Below are 19,344 nucleotides of genomic sequence, written 5' to 3' on the forward strand. Positions count from 1 at the left end.
CACTTTGGAAAGAAGACATTGCTCTGTGTTTGGTGGGTCCAGAAGGATGTCATCTATTATGAACTGCTAAAACCTCATGAAACTGTTAATGCTGATCACTACCAACAGCAAATGACCAATTTAAATCAAGAATTATGTGAAAAATGACTGGAATAAGGAAAAAGCGAACACAAAGTCATATTGCTCCAAGATAACAGTCCATCATACACAGAAAAACTGGTCACTGAAACAATAGAGGCATTCTGTTGGGAAATACTAGGGCATGTGGCTTATTCTCCAGGGTTGGCTCTGTCTGATCATCATCTATTTGCATCATTGGGACATTCTCTCACTGAAAAACACTTCAATTCATACGAAAATGTACTAAAATGGATTGCTGACTGGTTTGTTTCTAAAGAAGAATTTTTTTTTTTGGAGTGGCATTCATAGACTGCTGGAGAGGTGGGAGAAATGTATAAAGAGAAATGGAGATTATTTTGAATAAATTAATGTTTATCAATTCCAAGCAACATGTGCGTGTTTATTGCAACCAAATTCCAGTTTTATACTTCTACACCTGATAAAGTTGTGATAGCACAATTAAGAAATATACAGTTACAGGACCTTCAGCATGTCAACACTACATGATCGTGCATTGAAAGCAGCAACATCCCTAGTTCTTCAAATCGAGTAACATCTGATGTCTTCCAAAACCTGCTTTGTCCAGTGGTACCACACACCTTGAGATGAGCCATTTTTGACGAACTAGGGAGGAGGGGGGGGGGGGGGGTTATAGAGAGAGAGGGACAGCACTTAAAAATCATGTAACTGTTCAGCTTGTTGCTATCCATATTTTTCACTGGGAAGATGTACTATTATAAAACTGACTCACTTCATATCATAGCAAGAGGTCACAATTATGATTGATGGACCACGAAGATAACTTATAATAATAGTAATAATGATATAGGTCCAAATTATCAAACAGTGCCAGTATATCTGGACGGTACATTTGAACACACATAAAAGCAGCTGTGCCTGAAAAATCTTTACACATTTAAAAATATTTAACTTTCATCAGTAATTCACCCTCAGTAGTCTTATGAATGGCCACCCTCATGTTAGAAAATGGTGTGCAACAGTCATTAGTATGGATTCACTCATTGGACTTCCTGAAATTCCCCTACATTGTAAGAGGTAGAGTAGGAAGCGGCAGCAAGAGACTTATTCTGTTTTGCACACTAAAGCAATTCTTCAGTCTAAATTCACTAGTAGTATGAAAAAATGACTATCTATCGAGCACCAAAAAAAGTCAAAGATATACTTGGCTCAATCAAAGAAGCTGGGCATTTACAGTATTGAGTGTGATTGTGGGATGGAATATATCGGGCAGACACAACAATGTATTTCCCAGCACTATACTGAACACATCAGGAATGTACGACTAAGACAGACAAACTAGTCCACAGTAGCAGAACGTAGCATTATCGAAGGACACATCTTTGAATTCGAAAAAACGAAGAAGCTGTGCAGTGCCAATAGTTTCTGGGACTCGATCTTCAAAGAGGAAGTGGAGATATGTCTGCACAACAATTTAGTAAACAGGGATAGTGGTTTTCAGCTAGTGCAGCATGAAATCCCACAACTGACAAAATACGTCAGGAATGCTCTGATCTAAAGGCAGCGGCGTCCGCAGACCAATTACATAACCTCTGGGTCTTGACGCCGGTCTGCACCACAGCCCCCCCCCCCCCCCCCCCTACCTCCCAACACTACCAACACAGTACCCCCTTCCGGATGAATGTGATTGATCAGCCTGCAGTAGCGGACGACTGCCATGCAGCTTGATAGATATGCAGAACACAGCATCCTGACACCTCGCCAGAAGATGATGGGTACAAAACTCATTGAAACATTGAAACAAAACGACTCCACCACTGGGCTGATAATCTGAGAAGAATTCATTAAATAAACCACAATTCACATTGATCACAAAGGCTCACTCATGGGTAAACCAGGTGGTAGACTTTGGTTTATTGGTAGAATACTGGGGAAATGCAATCAGTCTAAAAAAAGAGATTGCCCGCATTTCGTAGTCGTGCGGTAGTGTTCTCGCTTCCCATGCCCGGGTTCCCGGGTTCGATTCCCAGCAGGGTCAGGGATTTTCTCTGCCTCGTGATGGCTGGGTGTTGTGTGATGTCCTTAGGTTAGTTAGGTTTAAGTAGTTCTAAGTTCTAGGGGACTGATGACCTAAGCTGTGAAGTCCCATAGTGCTCAGAGCCATTTTAAAAAAAAGAGATTGCTTACAAATCCCTCATGGGATGTGCCTTCTAAAATGTTGCTCAAGTGTGTGGGACCCTCACCAAATAGGACTAATGGGGGTATATTGAATGTTTACAAAGAAGAGCAGCATTAATAGTCACAGGCTTGTTTGACTCATGGGAAAGTGTTACAGGCAAGTTGAAGAAATTGAACTGACAGTCTCTTGAAGACAGATTCAAACTATCCCGAAAAGCCTGCTTACAGAGTTTCAAGAACCAGTTTTAAATTATGACCCTAGGTATATACTGCAAACCCATATGTATTGTTCCATAGGGATCATATGGAGAACATTACAATAATTACAGCATCCACAAATGCATTCAAACAATTGCTCTTTCTGCACTCCATACATTGGTGGAACAGGAAGATATCCTAATAACTGGCACAATGCGACATACTCCCTCCCAAGTACTTCATGGTGGTTTGCAAAATATAGATATATGTGTAGATATAGGTTGAGTGGATGGTAGAATACTACTTTACGAGTTGTGGACCAGGATGTCACTCATTTTTGGGTATGATGATAGTCAATACCCTGGTGAAGGACATGGTCTGTCTTAAAGTGTCTACCAGCATTTATGAGAGTAAAATAAACCTATGACCACCTGTGCTCCCATTCTTTGTATATGTTGAATATCCCATGTTGAAGCACATTCTAGCATGGGTTGCACAAGTATTTTACAGGCGTTTCCTTTGTAGACTGCCTACATTTTCTCATTACCTTACCAATGGACTGATGTCTTCCACCTGCCTTACCTACAACTCAGGCTACATGATTACCCCATTTCACACCCTGACAAATTATTAACCACAGGTCATTAATACTGTATTCATAGAGCAAATTTAAAAAAATTGCACATGTCTGTAATCTTTCCAAGCTCTGATGGGGAATCTGTGCAATTTTTTCAGATATTACTTCATTACAGATAACTTAATTTGCTTTGGGTTTTGTGAGAGCCCCTTCAATAGGCCGTCTAAGTACTAAAGGTTCCATCCATACCCTTTTGATATTAACATGCATTTCACTTAACATCTCTTTCTAGTTCACAATAAGTGTAAAAAAATATTCAGAGAAGAAAAAATTAAAAACATAGAAACAATAATACTGACACCTTTCCCTTCACCAATCAGTGTGAGAACTTTACTATGAGGTGCTGCCATCTAGTGAAATCAAAGACTGCTGCTACAGGTGGTTAATTCAAACTTTACACATAATAGAATGCCCCGGTTACCTCCACAGCTGTTTTTAACCCAAGTGATATCGCAAAAATTTGGAATTTTTAAAAATTGATATTTGTTCTTATGCATTGACAAGAAATTAATATGCATGCAAAAGTACAACTATCAAATAACTTATTGTATTATTATCAATTTTTATATGTTCTGCTTTTAAATTTTCAGTGAATAAACAGTGACAGTGCTTGCAAAGAAGTTTTGACTTGCCATTGCAGATTCTAGACAGAACATGAAAAGTTACAGCGGAATGAAGGAATTTCATATTGAGTATTAGTATTATGTAGGACAAAGGTGTATTAAAACTTTATTCCACAGTCGTCACCTACATATAGAAAAAAATTTTAGTTCAATGTTTTAATACTCACCAATTTAATATATTAACAAGTATTTAATGAAATAAGTACATATGGGATTGCTTTACATGTTTTTGTGAATAATTCACATCTTACATAATTGTACATTATGTACAGATGAATTTCAATTAAAAAAGTGATTAAATTTGACGTTTAAGTATGTAAATTACAATTTATTGATGTCACAATTCAACATTTTCCTCTTCAGTAACTGTACTCTAAGTTTATCACCGATATTATTCATTCAAATCAGAAGAAAACAATTTCATACAGGCAGTCTGAGCTGTAAATGAGGATTTGTGTCTTTGTTACTGTTAATTTGTGCCTATTGCAACAGGTCCCATAGGTATTTTAATTACACTGGAATGATTTTTGGTTACAACACTTGAAACGGGAAACTTGTCTCCAGGTGTTTGCATTGATAGTTGGCAGCTGCAAAAATTAAAAAAAAATTGATTAAAAATTCAAAGAAGTGGCTGCAGTACATTGATATAGGCATTAAATATCACTTTCCCTGGAACACTAACATTTCTGACCAATGTGTTTTTTATTAGCTGTCTTGTCTTGAGATTGCTGGAGTGATTGGTTTGTTGAGAGGAATGCTGTTCACCATGTGACAAAGCAGTTTGGCCCCCACAATCCTACCTTGTCTTTTATAGTCCTAATTACAATAGCTAGGATCAATACTAGTTATTTTTCTTTTCTTGTTGTTATTCTCCCAAAAATTTTGATGACAGAATCCATTATCTGAGCACACATTATATGAATTTACAAACTAATGCAAATTAATTTCTGCTGTGGAACCTATTAGTTCAGATTATGCAGTCAACTGATGTGAACATTTTGTATTAATGAACATTTTGTATTGAAAAGTTTTGCTGGATAATATATGTTTCAAAAGTATTTGTTCTAGACAGCATCCATAAAAATCTAGTGAGCTAATAAATAGATTCAGAAAAGCTGATTATCTCTGAACTGTAGACCAAATTTTGCTCAGTTCAAAGACATGTTTATTTTAGCTCAAACCTAATTAATTCAGAAGATGTAATTACTAAAGATTTCAACTAGCCCAAACTTTCAGCTTGTATTGTGGCAAAACTACAATAAATTTCTGGAATATGTTAACACAATGTTGATGGGCTAAATTTTCTGAACCCAGTGACATCAATAACAAACATGTAATTGTCATAATTAAGAACTACATGACATTTAATGTTCAAATTTTAATAATCACTATCAATGCCATACCTAATAGTCAGTAACTCTCATAGTATAAGCATAACATGGTTCTGTATATTTTAATAGCTACTGCTCACACAGATAATCTGATAAACAAAGTCTGGCAGTAATTGTTACATCTATTTAAAAAGGAATAATTTGACCTAGGGAAATTTCAAATAATAATCAAATAACCAAAGTCACATAATATTCTAGCATGCAACAGTATAAGGACAAAATGCATGCAATTCTACCATTATGCTTCTAGTTCTTCTTGGAGTTAAAACTTGGTCAGTATGTAACTTGCTCCAGGATTTCAGTACTCTCTACACTGTGTGTTCAACTGTTGTTGTCTGAACAAGCCTCAGGCTTATTCAACAATATGAGCAGTGACTATTACAATCAGTGATAGACTTCTCAAGTAACACTTGTAAACATGCCACTGTACCTTAATGAACTATTATCATCATTCCATGTGCTTGTAGACAATTTCTTGATCTGCTACAGAAAAAATTACTGTTTGTACCTATTACTTCATGATTCTCATTCTTTTGGTGGAATATGATTTAAAATTATACATCATATATGAGAACAAAGAACCTGCATAATCATTTTTGACCTGTAATGGGACCTGGTTGATAGGAATCAAATTCCATAAATAAATATGTGAAATGATTCTGTGCGAACATTTAAAAGAACTACTAGACTTTTTATGTATTAAGAGATACAATCCTGCCACACATGTTTTTACCTAAAGGACCAGTGTCACAGCTACCAAGAGGCAACATTAATCTACAGGTAGGTCCCCCTTGTATCCTTACATCTGGCGATCTGTTTGTGGAACAATATCAGACTTGATACAGTGTTTGTTTGTGGACTCGCTAGTACTACGAACAATGTGCAGAGGTGACTTTTAATAGAAAGTAGCACTAGTTATATTTACTTATGTTTCTTTAGATGAGTAAGGAGTAATACAAAAACTGAAATAGTGTTTATGAACAAGCGAGTGCTGAAAACATAATGTAACAAAGTGGAATATTAGTGGAAGTTTACATTGATGACTTATTGTGAAAGAAACACTTTGCTAAGGCACTTTAGATGGGAACTTATGAAACATTCAAGTGAGTGTTAGTGGAGTGTACACTCATGTAGAGCACAAGAATGTGACTGAGTAAAATGAACAGTGGCTGGAACTACATGACAGTTTTGGAAGATAACTGCAACTGGATTGTGAGGTAGAACAACAGATGAGGACCATGGAAATTATGAATAACCAGAACGGTCTACAGAACAAAGAATGTAGAATACTGGAGCAGCTGAGAGAGCAACCATCTTGAAAACTGTACCAGTCCTGTGTTTGGTGTGCTGTAACAGGTGGCACGACAGATGATACCAGACAGTATCAAATGAATCTAGTGGTGGCATCACTAAACTCATCAAGTAAATGTTTTTGAAAAACTATTTCAGTAACCTGTTTAATTCAGTGTTCATTTTAACTCTATAAAAATGTCTGATAAGGAAAAAAGTGTTAGTGATAAGCAAATTGTTGTTCATGATAAAGGAAATTGGTACAATAGTATAGTGGTTGTACCTAGTTTTCTCATTAAGTCAGAAATTTTAAACGATACTGAGGTAGGTAACGAAATAAGTTCTGATGACAGTCAAACAAATAATAAAATTTAGAAATAAATTGCAAATGCTTCACCTACTAATGGTAAAAATGTAATTAATATTGAAAGTAGCTATGAATTGATACAACCTTCTAATGTCAAGCAAGAACCTGTCAATGGCTACTTGCTGTTTGGTAAAGTTAAAACAGAACAAAATGGTGGTCTGGATAATACCACAGAAGTAGTAATAGCTATGATTAGTAATTACAAATATGGACGAACTGAAAGGAGAATTAAATTCAAAATTGGGTGAAATAAAAGGGAGTATTGGAAGTATGAAGAAGGAGCTGGGGTTTGTGAGTGAAAATTAAACGAAATTTGACCAAAGGGTTACTGAAGTGGAAAGTAATTGTGAGAGCTGATAGAGTGAGGCTTGTGTAGGAATAGATTCTAAATTGGAGGAAGAGGCCAATCATTCTAAAGTTAGTAAGTATAACAGGGCATCCACCTCTACCATGAAATTTTCTTAACAGTAGTTGTCGATACCAATATAATTTTTGGAGAAAGGTCAGTATTATCTCAGTTGCTTATCTGAAAACTTTCATATAATTTTATACACAGTATATTATAGTTTGAGCTAAAATTTATGTAAGCTTTTGTAGTCTCGATGTTTTAATCAGTAAGTATTAGTTACAAATGTACAATTAAAATTTTTTTGATGCACTTAAAATTTCTATTATTAATTACACAATGCTGTTCTGGTTACTATGTTTATTTCTGGATTCACTTATGAAATAATAATTAAAAGTAATAATGTAACAGAAACTAGTAGAAATTTGTTTCCTCTTAAGAAAAATTGTTAACCCTTTGGAGTACTGCTATTTCTGCTGTGTGTATGAGTCGTAAGTATGCCTATAATGTGATCAAATGTATTTTTTTGTATTAATGTAACTTAGGCTTTGTTAACATGGAAAATCACAAGACTGAATGGCATACTAAAATGTGACAATCTTTTAATTTATTTAGTTCAGTTATACTGTGAGGACCAGAAATGTGAGAATTTCAGCTTCAAGAATCAGACACCTAGACAAGTAGAACTGGAGCCAAGTCAATATGACAAGCTAAGTAAACTATAAAGTTTATTTTGTAATCTTTGCTCCTCTCAAATATTTGTAAAAGACTTGGTTTAATGTGGACAATAGCTGCAAATATGGAAGGAGGGGGGAGATTACAAGTGAGGGCATCATCTGTGATTAATTGACTAATAATGAGGTTTTGTCAGTTGCAGAAATTGTTTTATTTTGTTGATTTTTGAACTGTATGGGTGAATCAATTTTCGATCACATGGAGCAAGACTGAAGGCCGTCTAAGAAAGGATCTTTATACCAACACTGATAATGTACTACCAATAATGATGGATTGGACTGAATGAAAGTGAAGAGCACTTTATAACTACAACCAGGGACATCAAAAAGAAAAGATAAGTACAAAATATCTTTGAAATTAATTTTTTTGTAGACTCATGTGTTTGTCAACAAAATGAATAGGGATGAAAGCAAAAGTGAGGTAGAAATGAAAACTGCAGGGACCAGTCCGGAAATGTTTGAGCTGAGTGAAATTGTAGTCAGCAAAGAAACAGGAAACACTAATATTTTGCAGTTAATTTTGGCAAAATTGTAGGAAATCAAGACAGATAACAATAGCAAATTTAGTGCAGTTAATGATTAGTTAACTGAAATAAGAACTGAAAACAATAGCAAAATGGACAGAGTACAAGATCAGATATGTCAACTTAGTAATCAAGTTTAAGAGTTAAAAAATGGGTTGTCAGAGGGGTTAAAATGTGTGAATGAAAAAGTTGATGTTTTAGAAAATGAGTTCGTTGCTGAATCAGTGAAACAGTCAGAGAGTGTTGATGACATCAGAGTTGAACAGAAGGCTGTTACAGAAAAACTGTGTGACTCGGGAGCTACAACCCAACAAAATGTCACCATTTTCAACCAAAAAATTTTAAATGTAGAAAACAATATGCAAACTAAAGTAACTGTTTTAGGTCAAAAATTTCAGCAGTTCAGAAAGTTTGTATTAACCAAAATCTGAGTGCAAACAATGGTATTACATAGCCCAACACTCCTAACAAAAGTTTTCCATCAGATAATTTACATCTAGTGGATTTTCTGCACCACTGTAGGGACAGCTTTGTGTCAGGCATGAAAGACAATCAAAAAATTAAATTTATTAAAAGAGTTCTTGAGGGCAAAGCTCTGTCATAGGTACATTTAAATTTAAGCCAGTGGGAAACATATCAGAGTTTTGAGAAAAGTTTTTCAAACAAATTTTGGTTGGAAGCAGAACAGAGGAGAATCAAAAGTGAATTTTTGAATTTCCTAATTACAGGAATAGGTATGACACTTTGAAAGAGTTTTTTAAGAACCACCTTAAAAAATTTGCACATCTTGACAAACCATTTGACAAAGTGACCTTGATTGATCCACTTGAAAGGAGATTACCAGAAAGATTGCTAATCACGGAAACAGAGGTAATGGTAACTTCCATCAGGATCAAAGTGTCAATACAGGAAGAAATTCTGAACAGCAACAAGATAGGAATAATGGGAATAACCACTGGCTTTTTAAATAGAAGAAACAATCATAGAAATAACTACTCGGGAAATGGCACTTTGCCTCAATGAAGGTCCACAGTTTTGGGATGAGGAAACATAAAAAGCACAGGACCCATAAGTAACACTTGCAATTAGACAGTAATAACAGTGTTTTTGATACGGACCATTTATCTGAAATTGAACAGAAGGAATATCAGATTTCTCATTTATATTTTGACGAAAAGATTTGGGATACTATGTTTAATTATGGTGTTTTAAGTGCTAATCACAAACCAGAATGTGTGAGTAGTGAGAATTTTGGTGTAGTATTTACTAATGATTTCTTCTCATGGGTGAAAAATAGCGTTGTTGATGTATGTAAATCAGATGATGACTGTATAGGATCTGGACTAGTTGATATTTTTTATGTAGATGTAAATGAGACCTGTGAGGTAACAGATATAGCTAAGTCTGAGGCTAGTGGCTTACTGAAAATAAAGGTTTGATGACTACATCAAACATGTGATCAGAGGCAATCAGAAAAAAAGAGAATATTTTATTCCATTTAAATCTTAATCCAGAGATGAAATTAGAGGCATATTAAATTTTCTGAAGAGGAAGGCAGGGACTGCGAAACAAATTCACCGAGGTTGAAGTTTCTCTGTTCACCCTGCAGTCACACTTCCAATAAAATCTGACGTTAGTGTAATTGTTGTATAAAGAAGTGGTGCATTACCTGCAGAAGTCAGGATCAAAGAATAAACCTGTGGAACATTCTCTAGTATTTCTACATTTGCAGGAGCATTCATGTGAATCCCACACTTTGATATTCTGCTGACTTTTACATTTCTTTTCCTCATCTGTATTTTGGCATGCACAGGCACATTCATTGGGTACATATTTCTGTAATTTGTTGCAGTCCTAGAAGCACAGAAAATACAATGAATATTTGTTACATCAACTTTAGTTAACAAAAGACAGGCCATTACAAACATGCCAAGGTAATACAGTCTACTTGGAAAGTGAAGAGTGAGCAGTTAAGTCCCAACTCTCTCAACCACATTATGTCACAAGGAACACATACAGACAGTTTCACGAAGTTTAAAAGTGTGCCAACACACATGCAGACATGCCTAGGTAATTTTTATTTTCAACTAAGGACAGTAACACTTACAGAATTATTAACTGACATAACAAGTGGAAAAAACACCCATGAATAGCATTCACATAAATTACCAAATGCTTTGCACCACTGTCCTACCAGATAGTGATTCTTAATCCTCCTGTATGGCAGTAGTTATGTTCTGCCAGGAAAGATCACAACTTTCTCTTCACAAAAAAAAACAACTATAATGAACATTAAATGTGGAATTTGTTAGTTTATACACAATTGTCACAATTAATGCTACAGTTGAAAATGGGTTCCAAACATTTTCTTTCTGCAAAAGTTAAAATATTATAATGAAATTAGGAGAGTACCTTTGAATAATTTTGTTTCTATTAATGTAACTTAAAGCAAAACTTTAGCAGATTCACAAGTGTTGTCCTGCCAACAGAAGGAAAACACTACCCATCACAACATATTTCATCCTTTCTATCGTACCATACTTTGTCTCTCTCTCTCTCTCTCTCTCTCTCTCTCTCTCTCTCTCTCTCTCTCTCTCTCTCTCTCTCTCTCTCTCTCTCTCTCTATTTATCTTCTCTCTATCTATCTATCTATCTATCTATCTAGCTGGGTGTTAAAATTACGAACAACTTCAGTTAAAAAGACCACATAGATAATATTCTGGGGAAGCCGAGCCAAAGGTTGCATTTCATTGGCAGGGCACTTAGAAGATGCAACAAGTCCACTGAAGAGACAGGTTACACTACACTCGTTCGTCGTCTGTTAGAATATTGCTGCCCAGTGTGGGATCCTTACCAGGTGGGATTGACGGAGGACATCGAAAGGGTGCAAAAAAAGTGCAGCTCATTTTGTATTATCACATAATAGGGGAGAGAGTATGGCAGATATGATACGAGAGTTGGGATGGAAGTCATTAAAGCAAAGACGTTTTTCGTCACGGCGAGATCTATTTACGAAATTTCAGTCACCAACTTTCTCTTCCGAATGCGAAAATATTTTGTTGAGCCCAACCTACATAGGTAGGAATGATCATCAAAATAAAATAAGAGAAATCAGAGCACGAACAGAAAGGTTTAGGTGTTTGTTTTTCCCGCACGCTGTTCGGGAGTGGAATGGTAGAGAGAGTATGATTGTGGTTCGATGAACCCTCTGCCAAGCACTTAAATGTGAATTGCAGAGTAATCACATAGATGTAGATGTAGATGTAGATCTATCTATCTATCTTTCTATCTATCTCTCTTTCACCCCCCTCCCCCCACCCCTCTCTCTCTATCTCTCTCTACCTAATTATCTCCACTCATTTCTTTTTATCCCATACTGGAGCTACACTGAAGGGCCAAAGAAACCGGTGCACCTGCCTAATATCATGTAGGCCCCAGTAAGCATGCAGAACTGCCACAACACAAATGTGGCAACGATTAAAGTAATGTCTGAACTAGTGCTGGAGAAAATAGATGCCATGAATCATACAGGGCTGTCCATAAAACCATAAGAGTGCAAGAGGTGGAATCTCTTCTGCACAGCACGTTGCACGGCATCCCAGATATGCTCAATAATGTTCATGTCTCTGGAGTTTGGGCGCCAGTGGAAATGTTTAAACTCAGAAGAGCATCCCAGAGCCACTCTATCAATTCTGGATGTGTGAGCTGTTGCATTGTCCCGCTGGAATTGCTCAAGGCCATCAGAATGCACAATGGACATGAATGGGTGCAGGTGATCAGAAAATATGCTTACGTACATGTCGCCTGTCAGAGTCATATCTAGACATATCAGGGGTCCCATATCACTCCAACTGCACATGCCCCATACCATTACAGAGCCTCCACCAACTTGAACAGTCCCTTGCTGACATGCATTCATTTGTTTTATCTCCATACCCGTACAAGTCTAGCTACTCAACACAATTTGAAGTGAGACTCCTATGAGCAGACATGTTTCCAGTCATCAACACTTGTATGTCAGTGTTAACAGGCCCAGGCAAGATGCAAAGCTTTGTGTTGTGCAGTCATAAAGGATACATGAGTGGGCCTTTGGCTCCAAAAGCCCATATTGATGATGTTTTGTTGAATGGTTCACTTACTGCCACTTGCTGATGGCCCAGAATTGAAATCTGCACCAATTTGCAGAAGAGTTGCACTTCTGTCATGCTGAATGATTCCCTTCAGTCATTGTTGATCTGTTCTTGCAGGATTTTTTTCTGGATGCTGCGATGTTGGAGATTTGATGTTTTACCAGATTCCTGATATTCATGATACACTTGTGAAATGGTCATAAGGGAAAATCCCCGCTTCAGAGCTACCTCAGAGATTCTGTGTCCCATCACTCACATGCTGACTATAAAAGCAGGTTCAAACTCCCTTAAATCTTGATAACTTGCCATTGTAACAACATTAAATGATCTAACAACTACACCAGACACTTGTTGTCTTATATAGGTGGTGCTGACCACAGTACCATATTCTGCCTGTTTACATATATTTGTATTTGAATACGCTTGCCTATACCAGTATACCAGTTTCTTTGGCACTTCAGTGTATATTTATATCAAGACATTTACAGTCCCTTAAAGTCACTTATTTTACAGATTTCAAATAACAGTATGAATTGGATTTTATTTTATTCATACCTTCTCTTTAATTATACAGCTGCACTTGCATTTAAGGTGCCGTTCCACAGCAACAACTTCTTTACGGTGTTGCTGTAAAAATTTTCCACCTCTGAATTCTGTAATGTAGATCTGTAATGATAGAATATTTATATGGATTTTTGTTTGTCAGTGATTACATTTTTGCTGTAAAACAAACTCTGTGTGGGACAAGAGCTATGCAGCAGGCTCACAATACAACAATTGTTTTATTTCTTTGCCACTTGTTTGTGATTAAATTTCAGAAAAAATCAAACAAGTATTCTGTATGTTGCAGTGGAGCAATACTGCATTTCAGAATTTGTTGTTACTTACTTTGCAACTTCAGTTGTGATAGGATTTTTTCTTGTACAAACTGTAAGCAAGTAAGATTCAGTCAAAGCTTTCATTTGCTGTAGATTGTATCACACCAGTGTTTTTTTTTAATGTAGTTTTCGTTTTACGTGTGGATTATTATATATTAATTTGTATAGATAACTTATAATCTAAAGTCTTGACATTCTTTTTAATTTTTCACAACTTTTGAACAAGTTCTACCAGTGTCCCATACTAAATTCTTTCAGTTTTATTCTAAGTGAGATGGGCGGAGATGACAAACCTCTGGTCACTTGATTTGTACTTGTTGACAAATGCGGTATATTAAGCGGGTCCCATTTCATTACCCTCCAGCAGCTTATAGCTATTTGTGAATTTTTCATTAAAAGTCTTTTGTGTTACTAATTGTCTCAGTTAAAAAGCAGGTCAATTCACTTGAAAACACAATGCATTCAAAATTTTACATTCTGCTCCATGTATTTTCCTTTTCTACATTTTTGTGACATTTAACAGAAATTTATAGTTTATGCTAAATGTCTTCTATTACATGTATTACTTATTTGAGTACATAACAATATGCGATGCATCTGTGTCAATTTTTGGTCTTTTTTTATTCACCATTATCTCATTACGGACAATTATAATTCAGTTAACATAACCAGAAGGAACTTTTTTCTTTTTCACCTGAAAATTTACTATTTCACTGTCTGTTGGTTGACAGCTGAGCAGGCTGTGTCTGCAACACCCTCCACATCTTTCAATCCGCGTACATGGTGTGTCAACGACCTCAAATGGATTGTTATTCTGGTAGAGCTGCACGATCTGGAGCTCAGGTTCACACACTGCTAGTTTAGCATGCTGTATTGCCTCTGTAAACAGAAAATTAATTCCTTAGCATGAATTAAATTCCAAAAATAGAAAACTTGTGTACTGAGAGAGATAAATAGCCTTAATAAAACATTATAAATCACTTATTATATTTGTATTCCCTACATTTACACGATTTTATTAAGAAATCAATATTTTTAATATTTATATAGACAACTGTCACTTCACTATGTATCACCAATACATAATTCTAGTCTAATTTTAAAAATCAAACAGTATGCAGATATTTATTGTGATCTCCCTGATAATTGCCATGAGCCTCCAATTTGTCATCTATAAGATGGTGTAATACTGTACTAGTTTTGAAGAAACATTGCATGATAGGAAATGCTACTGAATTTTTTTCAGCAAGAGACTCATATGAACACAAATTGGTACCTATATGAAGATGGTATTTGTTCTTTCGGACATGTCCGAAAGAACAGATACTAGCTTCATATAGTTAAGGCTAACTGGCCATTGACCTTCTTCTTCTGTGCTCGATGCACACACATTGCCCGAACTCTTATGGGACTCAGTAAGAGTATTTGCAGTGAGTAAAGAGTGTAGTGGGTAGGGGCACTAGGAATGTAGTATGTGGACATTAAGTTGGGAATGTGAGTCTCATAGAGAGCATGCAAGGGATAAATCCCTGCAGTCACCCTATCCTCTGTGCCTCAGTGGCTCAGATGGATAGAGCATCTGCCATGTAAGCAGGAGATCCCGGGTTCAAGTCCCAGTTGGGGCACACATTTTCAACTGCTCCTGATGATGTATATCAATGCCTGTCAACAGCTTAGGGTCTTGATTTAATTATCATTTCAAATGGGTACCAGTTGAACCAGCATGTTATGATAAAATTCAGAGAAGGCCAGAAATTTGAAAGCTGAGAAAACAATGTGTACATGGTCTTAAAGAAACAAGACTCAAGGTTGGATTCTCTAAGGTAGAGGATAAGTTTTCAGAAAGTGAGCCTAAGCTTCCACTTTACCATACAGGTAAGAAATTCCCCACAGTACATGTACAAGAATGCAAAGGAACTTATAAATAGTGCCCAGTGAGTGCCTCTTAGTAGGTATGAAATATGAAAGAGGTAAGGAGACATAGAGAACTATGCTACATTCTTGCTAATCTGGACCTAAGCAGTCTGACCTCTCAGTAATATGGCCCAAGCCTCTAATCCCTCAAGCAGAAATGATGCATGCACTAATGAATTCCCATGTGCAAAAATGTTGTTAGTTAATTACAATATTAAATAATGCAATGCCTGTTTGAAATTGTGTCTTTTGTTGCAGTTCAGTATCATGTCTTCTAAAAGGAAACCTTTTATGCTAGACCTAAAGCCAAAACTGGAGACAAGTATAACTGATCTCCTTTGCAGAAAGCCATTACTGCTGTGTACAATGATGTATAAGCAATGATAAAACTGTAAAGCTATGCGTATCATAGGGCTCAGTGCTGGGACCTCTATTTTTCCTTGTGTTAATGACTTGAGCCTGAATGTAGATGCACACAAAATAATAATATTTGCTGATGACACAACTGTACTCCTCAAAGGGGAGAACACAGAGGCTGTGCAAAAAGCTGTGAAATTTGCCACTGAACAACTCAGCAACTGGGCTAAAATCAACAGATTAACTATCAACACCAAAAAGACAGCTTCCATGAACTTTCACACAACACAAAATGCAAATTCCTCTCAGCCAATTGTCACTGTAAATAACCAGCCAATAGATACCGACACTGATTTCAAATTCCTGGGTCTGTGGGTTCAAGATAACCTGAAATGGAATACACATACAGGAAAGGTAAGTGCCAGTACTGACTGTTATGCATTGAGTGTACTGAAATCATGTGCTAGCCTGAAAACAGTAACCAGCGCATACTATGCTTACATACAAGCCCACCTAAAGTATGGTGTGATATTCTGGGCAAATTCTCCAACTGCCTGAGCACATTCAAAATCCAGAAGAGAGCAATGGCAGTAATCGCCAAATAACAATAAAATTATTATTATTATTATTATTATTATTATAATCAAAGGAACAAAACACTTGGAGTACAATACCACACCCATCACTGAGTACTCTATGTTGTAACATTGTACAGCCACAGTGTTAGAAGTAACACCAACCAAGTTTTATTCTGCTTCCCCAAGGAGAGATACACAATAGCACTGAAGTATAGAACACTAGTTATTGAACACATTAATATACGGCCTCCTGGGTGTACATACTATAAGAAAGTAAATATAAGTATTGCACAGGTTCCAACACAATGGGCTTATATTGGGTTGTTGTGCCAATGGCACAGCACTTGCCATGCTGTCTGTCCAAGTTGTGAGGCGACCTCTCTATGCTTGCAGTGGAGGCATTTCCATTGCATGCTGTTTGATTATGCATGCTCACACTATAGGGTTACAACAGAAAGAATGACATACAAATGTTTTAAACACTGCGACTGCAATAAAACTTGAAGCATAGAGTAGTTCCTATACAAACTGATGCAATAATCTGAAAAGAAATATCGTTACTAATTATAAAGTTTATAGTCCATACAATCTCCTGGAATTACTTACTGTCAGAGCAGTGACAACACAATTTGTACTGCTTGTGATGGTTTGCCTTCTTTAATTCTTTGTTTGTTGACCTCAGTGTCAACATACAGTGTTGCAACACTGCATGAAAAATGAGTTATGGAACTACAACACTGAATACTTTAAATGATGTAGCCAACAGGTGCACATTTGCATTCCACACTACTTTACTTTCACTATTCACAAGCTCCTCAATAATACACAGTAATATGTGGCCTGTGCACTATTGTTTTAACTTTCCATAAGACTCATTAATAGTTTGCAGGCAAACCTCCACATACTGCTACAATAGTTTACTATTAAACATCTACGAGCAGTAAAAACCTAACCACAAAGTTCACAGTTCTTGAAGAATAAAAAGGTCTGTATGGAGCAGACACTGTCATTGTTTTAACACATGACCTAATTGTGTTACACTTATTTCACGGATGCATTGTTGTTGATCTAAACAATACAGGTTCCTCGTCTGAAACTCAGCCATGGGCTGACTGTCTCAGGACCAAAAATTGGGCCCTTATATATCCTCATAATAATAGGTACTGAAACTACACATTGTTTGCAGTTAAATTTACAGAAATTACAATTAAAACTTAACTCAGAAAATTAACTGGATACAGTTAAAGATTCCATCTTTTTAACAGTTTCTTCTACTACAAGGGTTAAGCCGAATTATTTGTTTAAATGGTGAAGTTAGCAGTTATAGTTATGCAAACAATACTTTTGACAAAACTGGTAATTACATTGGAATTAATTAATGGCTGGCTTTGCTAACATGTTTTCGAATGGAGCCAAATAAATACTTCAAGAATGATAGTGTTTCATCTTTCAAACGTTTATAATTATAATAGAATTTATATTTGTTTATAAGTCAACAATAGAATTTAAGTTACAAAACAATTACTGATTTTGCCTTATAGTGAAAGACACTATCTAGGAAAAGTCAAAATAAATTAGAAAATCAATTACATACCTAACACCAAGCACAAAATTAGATCTAATGATGTTTGTAAGCACATAGATTTAATAAACATGATCAGACCAATACTTGATGACCAACTTAAATGCACAACAATGAGGCAATTTGCGTGAAATATATGACAATGACAGAAGTTACAAGGACCTAAGGACAGAAGAGAAATCAGCATTCAATGTTCAGATGTGGTGAAAAAAAAGTTTAAGAAGGTGGTATTGTCATGCATCTTTTGCCTCACAGAAAAAGTGTTAATAACAATGTAATAAAAAATCTATCACTTTTTGAAACATTTGCATTTTACTCACTTGCAAGTTTGTCATCTTCTGAAATTGATTTTCTGTCAACCAAAGGCTTGGCGAGCCTGACATTTTCAATTTCACTCATCGTCCTCATGAAGCCGAAAAGCATCTGTAAGAAAACAAACACAAAATGTAATGGATATCGGGTGGGGGTGGGGGTGGGGGGAAGAGAGATGATCCTATAATCAGGGGACCATTTATTTTCCATCTACTCATATGTTTATAGTAAAGTAGCAAGTTCATCATGTTTTCTTATTCAGAGCAAGTATATTTTGATGGAGCAGGATCAGATTACTTATATCAGTCATGCAGGGCCAGATACTGTTGCTAACAGTGGGATGAAGTGGAAGACAGTCCTATGAAGGCCATGTAATCTTGGTGTAACATGTCAAGCCAAGGTGGTGCTGTTCGCCAATCACAAGTTCAGGAGTTCACTAAATATTATGAGCAGTACTGAGAAAAAGTGTTGTAAAGTGTTATGTTTGCAAAAAATTTTATCATTTACTTAGATAATGGGTGTCTTACATGCTGTGTGTCAAAAGTGACTGAAAAATCCAAGGAGAAGACTGTAAGACCCATCAATAACATGGGAAGCAGAGCCAGTTCTTCTTACTATGAATACATGCAAGAAAGATGAGAAAACTTTTGTTCATGTAAAAAAAAAGTGTGATGAAGGGTAATACATGCTTCAAATGCAAGACAGTGTACCACAGTAGTGGTGTAAGCACTGACCCCAAAAAGAAAACCAGGTATGTGCCAAATGTGATGACTTATACCAAAAATTGACAAACATAGATTGAATGTTTTAATTGATGACATCATCTATTTAAAACAAAAAATATTATTTAAGCAGCAAAGTGGCATTAAACTGTATGATTTGTGTAACAAACCAAGTGAACAAAGGAAGTAAGTGGACAGTATATCACAGCTTGTAATGGTCACCTGGAGTCATGAAAATAAAAGCTTTATCAGTAGTATTTGTGGAAAGTCCAAGAAAACAAAAAAAAGTGACATGACCTGTATCAAGTGTGAAGCAAAGTTTCTCTTTTGATGTGGAAAGGTAGATCCATAATTGAAAGTGGACAGAAACTTTGTGATGGAATGGAAATGTAATACACACAAAAATATATCAAGCAACAGGCCTAATATTCCTATAAGAAACCAAAATTAGGTGCTTAGTGTTGCCAGTGATGAAAGTACTTCT

At 36.1% G+C, this 19,344-nt stretch overlaps 1 protein-coding gene and 1 non-coding gene across 2 annotated transcripts in view; one reads left to right on the forward strand and one right to left on the reverse strand.

Annotated features, from left to right (window-relative positions):
* Positions 1-3,925: 3,925 nt before the first annotated feature.
* Positions 3,926-19,344, reverse strand: part of LOC126281161 (uncharacterized) — a 61,168-nt gene continuing 45,749 nt past the window's right edge. Inside the window, exons 2-6 of the mRNA XM_049979832.1 lie at positions 18,147-18,249; positions 14,090-14,274; positions 13,073-13,183; positions 10,057-10,241; positions 3,926-4,322 (exon numbers count right to left, since the gene is read on the reverse strand). Of these exons, the coding sequence (XP_049835789.1) occupies positions 4,205-4,322; positions 10,057-10,241; positions 13,073-13,183; positions 14,090-14,274; positions 18,147-18,249 (702 nt within the window). The 3' untranslated portion in view covers positions 3,926-4,204. The remainder of the gene's footprint in view (positions 4,323-10,056; positions 10,242-13,072; positions 13,184-14,089; positions 14,275-18,146; positions 18,250-19,344) is intronic.
* Trnat-ugu (transfer RNA threonine (anticodon UGU)) lies at positions 14,947-15,020 on the forward strand. Its single transcript has one exon. It is a non-coding gene; the product is annotated as a tRNA-Thr (tRNA).

Source organism: Schistocerca gregaria, chromosome 7, assembly GCF_023897955.1.
Source record: "Schistocerca gregaria isolate iqSchGreg1 chromosome 7, iqSchGreg1.2, whole genome shotgun sequence".
NCBI classification, from domain to species: Eukaryota; Metazoa; Arthropoda; class Insecta; order Orthoptera; family Acrididae; genus Schistocerca; species Schistocerca gregaria.